Source organism: Vanacampus margaritifer, chromosome 11 (assembly GCF_051991255.1).
Source record: "Vanacampus margaritifer isolate UIUO_Vmar chromosome 11, RoL_Vmar_1.0, whole genome shotgun sequence".
Lineage (NCBI taxonomy): Eukaryota > Metazoa > Chordata > Actinopteri > Syngnathiformes > Syngnathidae > Vanacampus > Vanacampus margaritifer.
The window spans coordinates 7,891,125-7,902,815 of NC_135442.1; the positions used below are offsets into that span (position 1 = coordinate 7,891,125).

The window sequence follows — 11,691 nt, forward strand, 5'->3', positions numbered from 1 at the left end:
TCATTGTCAGAGATGTGATTTAAAAGCATAGTAGCGTCTGCTCAAAAATTAACCATGCTTTCAAAAGGTAGAATTTTTTTAAAAAAATTTTTTAGTGCAAACGTTGGACTAAAGTTGGTAACTTGCCATTTTGAAACAAAGCCTCAAGTTACTGGCCATATTACTTCAATCTGTTGTTAATCCTGGAGACACACAAGCAAAAAAATTGAGTATAAACAGTAGGGGTGTGCAAAAAAATCGATTCTCATTTAGTATGATTCAGAATCGATTTAAAATGTCCCAAAATCGATTCTATTTCAATTATTTTATACCTTCTTGCCCTTGTTTGTGTGTATCTTTATTGGGAGCACTGTTCATGTTGTACACGATTTGGCCACTTAGGGGCAGTGTGGTTTCACGTGTTCTGATACACTGTTAAGTTGTAGCCACATAGAAGCAAAAAGTCATGATCAAGTTATTCCAATAAAAGTTTTTTTTTTTGCAGTGTAGGAAGAGTATACTGTATGTCGATCACTAATGTTAAGATGCTTCTCTGTAAACATCCCTGAAGCGTTTTGTATGAATAGTTGTTCTTTTGAGTGATAAAAGTGCCACGAGTAGCGCGCTAATTAGCATTAGCGAGTCAGACTGGAGAAGATCATGACAATTCTTTGCATATTTATAAATTGAAGCAGAAATCATTGTCAATCAAGTCATTTTGAATCTAAAATTGTTCTGAATCGAATATCGATTCTGAATCGAATCACAGACCCAAAATTCGGAATTGGATCGAATCGTGAGACAGTCAAAGATTCCCAGCCCTAATAAACAGTGTATCATTGCTTTCATGTTATCAAAATGTCTTTTTTTTCTCTTTTGGACGTAAACTCAAATCATATAAACAACAGATTTTTTTTCTCAGTGTTTTTTTTTGTTTATTTTGTTTTTTGCAAGAAAGTCACGCATCCCGAATTCCAGTGGTGAGTGGGTTTTAAAACAATTCTTTCTTTGAACTGCGAAACCCAAATTCACGAGTGTCACTCTCCTGCCTTGTGCTCACTCAGCTTTAGGAAGGAAGCGACTCATTCCCAGCAGAGACACTCACCGCCATATTTAGGCCTTCAAGCATTTGTTAGAGTAGATAAGCCCGCCTGCCAATTGTTCTCCACCCAGAATTGTTGCCTCTGCTCTGCAGCAACAACTCCTCACAGCATCATCCTTGTGGATGGATGCAGGTTCCTTGACAGCCCCCTAGCGGCTATTGGGAGAAGTGCAAGTTGATGGGGTGAAACGAGACACATACGAGAACTGAAGTAGGCTGTTTACTGTTGTTTAGAAAATTGGAACAAAATGTTACAAAACAAAATGTGATGCGTGAATTTATGTGGTAGAAGTTTGACCTGAACTTTGTGCTGAAGTGTGATTATGTGAAATGTTTTGTTTTTCCTCAGACACCGAACGAACCCAAACCCGGAGAGAAACAGGCACCAGGTCACTACAGACTGTTTTTGGCTCCACTGAGCCGGTCACCTCCTCCCTGGTCGGCACCTCCTCTGAGGCCAGCAGAGACTGGAGGGAAGCCTCACAAACCCAAAACCTGCCCGACATCTCCACTGGTGTCTCCAACAAAGTGATGTTCACAGAAGACTCCAGCTTGCTGCAGGACAGCCCGGTTTCCCATCTCCGCTTAGGAGACACCGTGTCCTCCCCGTCGCAATTCCTCACCGACAGCATCTTCACCTCCACCACCATCAGTCGGGCCGGAGAGCGGACTTTGCTTTCTGTCACCTCCTCTTCCTCTAACAGCTCCTCATCGTCGGCCTTTACTGAGCACTCCGGCTCCCATCAGCCCCCCTCCACTTGGAGTATTCCATCAACAGGGGGGGCAGAGACGGAGGATTACACTCACAGTGCCCCGTCCACCAGGAGCGAAGAAACCAGAGGCAGCTCTCTTGCACAATCATCACTTCCAGAGTCGTCCACGGGAAGCCAATCTCTCGTTGGACCTCCGAACACTACTGAGCATCAACACATCCTAACATCAGAGGCAACTTCACACTCGACTCCCAGGATGTCCACCACCGACCAATTAGATGAATCCTTCTCGTCCACACCTCCATTCGTCCCGCCCGTAAGAAGCCCCACCCTCGCGTCCTACCAGGAGCCCACAGCGGAACCCTCCGCTGAATCTTCTACCGAGACCGTCAGCTTCAGCACTCAGACCCTCAGCCAGAGCACAGAGGAGAGTTCATCCGAAAGTGTGGGCTTTATTTTCACCACAGCTCCCCCACTGATTAGCAGTACGACTAATCAGTATGAATCCCGCAAGGAAACGACCGAGGTCTTCATCACCACCACGGCAGTCACTGTCACTGAGAGGTAAATGAAAGTGTAATTGCACATCCACTACAGTAGGTGGCAGTGGCAATGTCATCGTTGTCATTCCTCTTCTATACACCCTAAAAAGAAAATTGTTGAGCCAATTTAAGATTACAAATTGAATTGTTGACCAACTTTAAAAAATAAAAATAAAACACTTTATTTGGTAACACACGATTGAATTATGTTAGTCCAAAGCGAATATATTAAGTTGAACTAATTATAAGTTCATTAAATTGAATACTTTGGATTGGAGCCAATTTGGATTAACTTAATTCTGTTTTTAAATAAATAAATATAAATATATATTTTTTTAAACTAGTCAGACTCTTTATGACTTTAGTCATACAGTATCTAACAAAGTATCTACAGAGCGTTAATATATTTTAACTCATTCACTGCCATTGGCGACTATAGACGTAAACAAATCATGTTAACTATTTCTATTAGTTTAACAATTTTTCATTTCATTTCATTTTTTATGAAAACCTATGTTTTTTTATTGTACATTAATAACATATACAATTATCATGCAATTTATTATGATTAAACGGCCCTTATTTTTAATATATATTTTTTAATTAGGCCCGTCAGGCGATTATTTTTTAAAATTGTAATTAATCACATGACTTCACTAGTTAACTAACGATTCATCACAAAATTTTATATATGTTCTAAATTTACAATAAAAAGGTTTTCTAGGTTTTCATACTCTTGTTAGCAAAAGTGGATTTTTTTTTTTAACTAATAGATATAGTTCAAATGAATTTTTGCCGTCAATGGCAGTGAATGAGTTAATATTTGTTCCCAACAGATCTGAAGTAACAGCGGAGGATACAAGCACATCAACTATGTCCGCCAGCACCCCTCTGCTACTCGCCACCTCAGCTTTCAGGCTCAGTAGCACATCCATTATCTCCACTCCAGAGTCTCCAACCCAGGCCATCATCCCTTCCACGACCCCCGCAACCAGTGCCCCCACCCTGCCTCAGCAGAGCTCCGCAACCCCAACTGCTCCCCTCTCCAACACCAACCAAGCCCCCTCATCGCCAGTCGCGATGGCTGAGCCCACCGACGTCACCACCCCCAAGCAGGAAACCAGCGCGGGCACGCTGGGCGTCACCACGCCGACCCAAAGCCAACTAACCACTGCTCCTCACGCCCTCCGCAGCCCAACAAGGAGCACGGAGGTTGTGTACACCACTCGTAAACAAAAAGACAGGCTGACTACAGAGGGAGTGACGGCAACAACAACCACTCGTGTGCTCCCCACTACGGCAGCTCCAACAAGTGAGTAATAACTATTAACACTTTTATCTTTTGTGCAATACATTTTCTAGATCAGTGATTCTCAAAGTGTCCCAAAAAAAAATCACTGAGTAGAGTTCAGTTGTTTGTTCAGCTGTTTGTTTTCAAAGACTTCTTTAGGTACACTTTCTAAAAGTCAATCTCAATTTATTTTTTTTTTTTACAAGAATATGTTTAATGCGCACCTACTAGTCTAAACACAGCACTCTGATTAGTATTTCATTTGTGGAATATGAATTAAGCAGCAAAATCCACTTGTTTCTATCCATCTCAGGGGGCGGCCATTTTGTCACTTGCTGTCGACTAAAAATGACAACACAGTTGTCAGTGATCTGAATATATGACTGGATAGCAAATAGGCCAAGACTTTTGAAGCCGCGAGGCTGCCATATTGCTCCACCCAAAAAAAACTTTCTGAACATACGATCCTATACATTTGCAGTATCGAAATTGGAGAACATTTGAGACAGTACTCCGTAGAAACAGCATGATTTATGATGTTTTAAATTTGTTAAACGTAAACAAGAAGACTTCAGACATTTTACAACTTTCTTTAAATACATTTATAAATAATATGCTTAATGATGCTTACAGGAGGAAACATATTTTTTAATTAAAGAATTATGACAAATTCAACAAAAGATGCCTCTGCCAAATCTAATGTTGGGGTCTAAGGAACTGAGCAATAAAAGGAAATACTGTCCACTTTGTAATTTTTTTTATTTTTACTTGTTAAAAAATAGTGGCCACCCTCGCCCTATACTAACTGCCCACGAGCTGTATATGTCTAATCGGTACCTATACCATATAGTTTATACAGTAGTCTGCTCGCGAGATGGGAGGAGCAAGATGGCCGGCCTGTGACTTCAATGGCTTGGGCAATCGGCTATCCAGTCATATATTCAGATCAGTGACAGTTGTTCCCATGACCAATCACGGCTCAGCTGCTTTCTGATTTTGGTCATGTGACATTCGCAGGCTGAGCCTTGATTGGTTGTTACCTCAGCCCCTGAGCAACTGTGATGTTGTTTTTAGTTGACAACAAGTGGCAAAATGGCTGCCCTCTGAGATGGATGAATACTGGTGGATTTTGCTGCTTTATTCAGATTCCACTAACGCAATATTAATCAGAATGCCATGTTTAGACTAGCGGGGCTGCATAGAACATACAGTATTATTGTAAACAAAATCTACAGTATATTTTAACCAAATAAAAACTTTATTTCCCCCATAAACAGCAGGAGACCCTTGCATGTCCAACCCATGTATGAACGGAGGGGCATGTTTAAGCTATGAACGTCGTCACTTCACTTGCAGATGTCAACAGGCCTGGACGGGCCCCACTTGCAACCAGGGTGAGCCTCCATATAAATGTTTGTTAGCACTTAAACACAGTAAGTCATTCCAAACAAGAGCTTGCAGTTAGTTTGTTATTGGTTCATTTGCAGGATTATGGAGATACAATTACAAAACTAACTACAGGCTAGGAACTAGCTACGGATTAGCAATAGCGTTAAAATCAACAATGTCAGATGAATAAATGTTATTGTGTGTACAGATATGGATGAGTGTGAGAAGGACCCCTGCCCTGTTGGCTCCAGATGTGTCAACACCAGAGGTTCCTTCAATTGTGAGTGTCCGCTGGGCTTCGACCTGGAGGATGGACGTACGTGCACTAAAGGTATAACATTTTGAAAAAAACTAAAACAGTTCAATCACACATATCTCTTTGTTAAATGTTGATATGTTATCCCTTCACAGCAAAGACCTTTTTGGGAACATTCAGCGTAAACAGAGTGTCACATGACCCGAGCGTCTTCAAAAGCGCCACCATGCATGAGATCCAGAGGGAGATTATTCAGCTGGTGAGAAATGGATTCAAGTAAAGACCTTATAAGTCTTACAAATTTGATGAAGATATCTTTATTTAACTTTTAACTTGACCACATGACAAATGAGGAGGAAGGACATCTGGTGCGGTATTTTGTATTCTCCTCTGTGCTTATGTGCTATTCACTGATGTCCTCTCTCCACCTCAGCTAAACGCCTCCTTGTCTCACTTCAGAGGTTACAGCCGCTCCACGCTCAGTAAGAAGTAAGAGTTCATGACTTTTAAAGGCACATTTCCACTAAGCGGTACATCTGTTCAGCTCATCCGTGCGTGGCTTTTAGTGGGGAGCGCGAGGGGGGAATGGCGCTACATTGGCTACAGAAATAGCATGACATTATAGAAGCAAGACATTGTTCATGCGTATGTGGCTGTTTATTACAATAAACTTTGTGTTCTTCCCTTTTTATTACTGTCATTGCCCAAACGTGTTTCTTTGTTGACAAATGAACACACCGCAATGACCACTAAGGGGCCCTATAGCAATTCATGGTCAACAGAGACTACCAGTTTTTTTTAGGATAAGCAGTACAAGTTAAATCAATGTTTGGTCTAAAGTAGTTCTTTTTTATTTAATAATTTTTTACAAAAACTTTTGTACATTATTACATCATTTTAAGACCATTATTTAACTTTATATTTTTTTGTTTCAGGTACATCTGTTCCATTGCATCATTTTTCCAACTATTTGCTTGACATTTTATGATTTATTTTATTTAACTCTGTTTTATAGATTTAAGTTATTTTTATACACTATATTTAATTGATTTTATTTGTTCTTGCACTTCATATTATTTTCGCACACTTTTTACTCCAACCCAAAATTACTTTTACATTATATGCATAAATATAATGGTTTAATTTGGAAAATTTTGGGAATCAATCCCAGTCCGCTCTTTGTATTTTTAATTTATTGCATTATACTCGACAATTACCCCGTGAAAGTGTGGGGCACCTTTCGTACCATACCACTGTATTTGATAGTTAAACATAGGCACATAAAACTGGGCCATACTGTATTGTTTGGTTGAAATTGAGATTTGTATTTCAAAGCATGAGGACAACATTTTATTATTTGATCACCCACATTACGTGCTGACAAAATGACTGTACACAAACTCATGCAAAGACCTCCTCCCCGCAGAGAACACGACGGTGTTCATATATCGACCGTCAACATGTTCTCCACATCTTCCGACGTGACCAGCGCGGAGGTCCACGACAGCATCCAGATGTTTCTGAAAAACTGCAGCTCTTCTCAGTCTCACTGCCATGTGGTGACGCACCACAAACTCACTTATCACGGTATGGGCGACAAAAATTGTGTAGCTTTTATATCCAGTTGAACGTACTGCAAGCATGATGAAGCTCAGGAGAATGTAATGTTGTAATATTATATTCTACCACGAGAGGGCGCATTTTTGCCATAAATTACTCTCTTCCAAAGTGATTCCTTGACTTCTGACATCTAGCCTTTTATCTATTTGATTTGTTTTCATGATATGCAGCACATATTGACAACTTTATAGCCAGGAGAGAGTTGGTCGAACTACACTCATTTGATCCTTGTTTGCAACAAGCGCATGAGGCAGTTCTTGTCCCTTACCGAACACATTATGTGCGGGAACCCTAATAATTCCCCCATCATATTACATAACTGCCCCAGCCTTTGAATATTATAATTGAATAATAACGTTTTTTTTTTTTTTTTTAGTGGAGAGTCTCTGTGTGGCCCAGAAGATTCAGTGCAACCCTGAGCGTTCCACCTGCACTGATGTCAGCGGCACTGCCCATTGCCAATGTCTAGCAGGTTATTACAAACACAACCTTGATGACCTGTCCTGCTTAGGTAAGCCCTTTAACTGTGTTTTTCTGTTTGTACTCTGTGACATAAATATAGTCAAGGACCAGTGATAAACAAAAATCTTATTCAATGCAATCTGTTTTTGTTTTTTTCCAGAATGTGGGGATGGCTACAAGTTGGAAAACGGCACCTGTGTCTCGTAAGTTAATATTTGTTGACGACCTACTAAAGGCCACATTCTCACCGCAGCCTCTTTGTCACTTTTCCAGGTGCATGTTTGGATTTGGAGGATTCAACTGTGGAAATTGTAAGTGGGATTAAGATTCACTAGATAATTGTTCTCATTGAATTAAATCAAGCAAAATGTGAATAGAATCTTTGCACATGTTTAACGTGCTACATTTTGTCCTGGCAGTTTACAAGCTGATTGCGGTTGTTGTATCGCCTGCGGGGGGCGCCCTGCTCCTTATCCTCATCATTGCGCTTATTGTCACTTGCTGCAAGTAAGTGTCTCTTTCTCTAGCCACTCTATACTTATGACTGTATCACTGACACATAAATACAATGACTAGCAGTGTATCTTATTTTACTTTCAAAAAAGTACATAGTCCTTCCTTCATTTAAACTTAGGCACAAAGATGCCACAAAATGGCACTAAAACACAATTTTTCTATTAGATAGCAGGATTGTCCATCTGGCTCCTCCCCTCACGTCTACTTTGACAACTTAAAAGCCACAAAATGGCGCTAAAATACTACATTTCTATTAGATAGTGAGATTGCCCATCTGGCTCCTTCCCTCATTTCAATTTAGGCACAAATATGCCATAAAATGGCAATTAAAACACAATTTTTCGATTAGGTAGCAGGATTGTCTATTTGGCTCCTCCCCTCACTTCTACTTTGGCAACGTAAAAGCCACAAAATGCCGCTAAAATACTACTTTTCTATTAGATAGTGAGATTGCCCATCTGGCTCCTTCCCTCATTTCAATTTAGGCACAAATATGCCACAAAATGGCAATTAAAACACAATTTTTCTGTTAGATAGCAGGATTGTCCATCTGGCTCCTCCCCTCACTTCTACTTTGGCAACTTAAAAGCCAAGATGCCACAAAATACTGCTAAAATACTACTTTTCTATTAAATAGTGATATTGCCCATCTGGCTCCTTCCCTTATTTCAATTTAGGCACGAAGATGCCACAAAATGACACTAAGACGCGATTTTTCAATTAGGTAGCAGGATTGTCCATCTGGCTCCTCCCCTCACTTCTACTTTGGTAACTTAAAAGCCAAGATGCCACAAAATGGCGCTAAGATACTACTTTTCTTTTAGATAGTGAGATTGCCCATCTGGCTCCTTCCCTTATTTCAATTTAGGCACGAAGATGCCACAAAAATGACACTAAGACGCGATTTTTCAATTAGGTAGCAGGATTGTCCATCTGGCTCCTCCCCTCACTTCTACTTTGGCAACTTAAAAGTCAAGATGCCACAAAATGGCGCTAAGATACTACTTTTCTATTAGATAGTGAGATTGCCCATCTGGCTCCTTCCCTTATTTCAATTTAGGCACGAAGATGCCACAAAAATGACACTAAGACGCGATTTTTCAATTAGGTAGCAGGATTGTCCATCTGGCTCCTCCCCTCACTTCTACTTTGGCAACTTAAAAGTCAAGATGCCACAAAATGGCGCTAAAATACTACTTTTCTATTAGAGAGTGAGATTGCCCATCTGACTTCTCACCTCAACTTTAGCACCAAAATGCCACAAAATGGTGCCGAAGCAATACTTCTATGTTAGAGCACAAAACTGCAAGTTTTGCCCAAAACAATTGAAGGTCAATTTCACTTAAAAAAAAAACACATGTGGCTACTTTACACTGTACCATAAGCAATCTATGTGGTGCAATATAGACATTCTATTAACACGATACACACCTGGCTGATGAATTATTCATTATAGCTTTGTTCAACCAGCTCTTATAATGGCCTTCACATGGAGACAATTCTCCCCCATTAAAATTGAACGAGAAAGAAAAAATTGTCGTGATTTGTAACTTGTAGCTTGGAATTTGTGTTTTTTCTACCACCAGGAGAGACAAAAATGACCTCAACAAGATCATCTTCAAGAGCGGAGACCTGCAGATGTCGCCATACACCGACTTCCCCAAAAGCAACCGCATCTCCATGGAGTGGGGCCGGGAGACCATCGAGATGCAAGAGAACGGCAGCACCAAGAACTTACTGCAGATGACTGACATTTACTACTCCGTGAGAAAACGACTTTTTTTTTTCCCTCCACTCTACAGTTTACTGACTGCTTAACATCTCGTCCTATGTGCTTTCTTGCAGCCCGCACTGCGCAACGCCGACCTGGAGAGAAATGGCTTGTACCCGTTCACGGGTTTACCGGGATCGCGCCACTCGTGTATCTACCCCGCCCAGTGGAACCCGTCCTTCACAAGTGACGATTCACGTCGCAGAGACTACTTCTAAGCTTGAACACAAACACAAATTGCCCCGTCATAAACAATCGTTCAGCAGCAGACGGACAATTTTGCAAGTAAAATGTGCCCTGAACAAATTCTTCTTGGCCCATTTCAGTGCCTTTGCATGGGTTGGATTTATTTCCTTCGCAGGACGAGCGATGCAAAAATATGTGCACGGAGCTGCTGGGATTTCATTAGCTGATAAAACTTCGATGGATGACACTGATTTAAAAAACAAAAAACAAAAACACACACACACACACAAAAGTTCAGTTAATAGAAACTAAAGATTGACTTTGTGATCTGATATCAGCCTTTATTTATTCAGATTTGTCCAAGTTCAGGACATGTGGCATTGTAGAAATACACTGAAAGACAAAACCTGTGGCTTTAAGTGTGCATGTGTTGTGAGTGTCTGTTGTATACAAGTATTTTAACTCATTCACTGCCATTGACGGCTATAGACGTCAAAAATTCTTTTTAACTATTTATATTAGTTTAACCTTTTTTTCCCCACTTTTGTTAACAAGAGTATGAAAATCTAGATTTTTTTTATTGTATTAGAACAGATATAAAATTTGATTAATCGTGAGTTAACTAGTAAAGTCATGCGAATAATTACGATTACAAATTGTAATCGCCTGATGTCCCTAATTTTTAATCATCTTTTCCTTATAAAAAAAATAAATATAAATTATTAAAAATAAAAATATATATATATATAAAAAGAAAAAGAAAAGATTATTAAAAATTAGGGGCATCAGGGAGTTAAAATTTTTAATCGTAATTAATCGCGTGACTTCACTAGTTAACTCACGATTAATCACAAATTTTATATCTGTTCTAAATGTACAATTCTAGGTTTTCATACTCTTGTTAATAAAAATGGGAAAATATGTTAAACTAATAGAATTAGTTCAAATGAATTTTTGACATCTGTAGCTGTCAATGGCAGTGAATGAGTTTAAGTGCCAAGTGAATGTTGGAACGTCAAGATGTATCATAATTTGTTTGGAATATTATCATGCAATTTATACCCTCTCCATTCTGGCGTTTTAGTCGGATGTGTTTATTTAAATAAAACTATTGCACAGATGTATTTCTCTGGCTCGTGATGACAAACTGATGACTGCTTACAGAAGGGAAACACACACCCCTGAATAAAAATCAAACAAATGCTTATTTTGACATGTCAATCGGAGTCAAAGACATGCTATTAGTAACAAATTTCTGTAAAATCTACAGTAAAAAAATTACAGCATTATCTTGTTTTTTAATTTTACATTATTTAACTGTATAATGTATTATGGGTAAAACAAAGCGCATTATGAATAAAAATAAGTACAATAATTTGATGTATGATTAGTGGTCAAATACTGTAAATTTTACAGCAACTATGTTTGGGCATGTATATATGTAGATTACATGTAAATTCTGTAAAGATTGTCACATTTTGGCGTGTTTTTCTAGAGGATAGAAACAAAGACCTTTATTGTCACCGGAGCAAAGACAAGAATTCATTGAATTGGTGAGAAATATTTTATTTATTTATATATAAATACCGTAAGTAACTGTAATTTATATACAGTAAATACTTGTTAAAAAAAAAATACAGTAATATACTGTAATAGATTTTCACAGTAATTAAATGAGATTTTACAAGAATTAGCTGGCAACTTTTTTGCCAGTTAATTACTTCTTGTAAATTCTACAGTCAATTCGTTACAGTGTGGGAATTGTTTTAAATCGTTAAAAACAAAATAAAAAATGCTGTTTTCCACAAGAACTCAATAATGGGGTACTTTTTCAATTGCTTTTTAGCGAATGGCAATAAAATAA

At 39.0% G+C, this 11,691-nt stretch overlaps 1 protein-coding gene across 5 annotated transcripts in view; it reads left to right on the forward strand.

Annotated features, from left to right (window-relative positions):
- LOC144060258 (uncharacterized) overlaps positions 1-10,951 on the forward strand; it is a 30,804-nt gene extending 19,853 nt beyond the window's left edge. For all 5 annotated transcript variants that reach the window (XM_077579611.1, XM_077579610.1, XM_077579613.1 and 2 more), the window contains 13 exons: positions 1,431-2,358; positions 3,173-3,648; positions 4,905-5,021; positions 5,225-5,347; positions 5,428-5,531; positions 5,706-5,761; positions 6,699-6,859; positions 7,269-7,403; positions 7,515-7,557; positions 7,628-7,665; positions 7,774-7,861; positions 9,457-9,634; positions 9,716-10,951. In XM_077579611.1, the coding sequence (XP_077435737.1) occupies positions 1,431-2,358; positions 3,173-3,648; positions 4,905-5,021; positions 5,225-5,347; positions 5,428-5,531; positions 5,706-5,761; positions 6,699-6,859; positions 7,269-7,403; positions 7,515-7,557; positions 7,628-7,665; positions 7,774-7,861; positions 9,457-9,634; positions 9,716-9,859 (2,591 nt within the window). In that variant the 3' untranslated portion in view covers positions 9,860-10,951. The remainder of the gene's footprint in view (positions 1-1,430; positions 2,359-3,172; positions 3,649-4,904; positions 5,022-5,224; positions 5,348-5,427; positions 5,532-5,705; positions 5,762-6,698; positions 6,860-7,268; positions 7,404-7,514; positions 7,558-7,627; positions 7,666-7,773; positions 7,862-9,456; positions 9,635-9,715) is intronic.
- Positions 10,952-11,691: the final 740 nt, after the last annotated feature.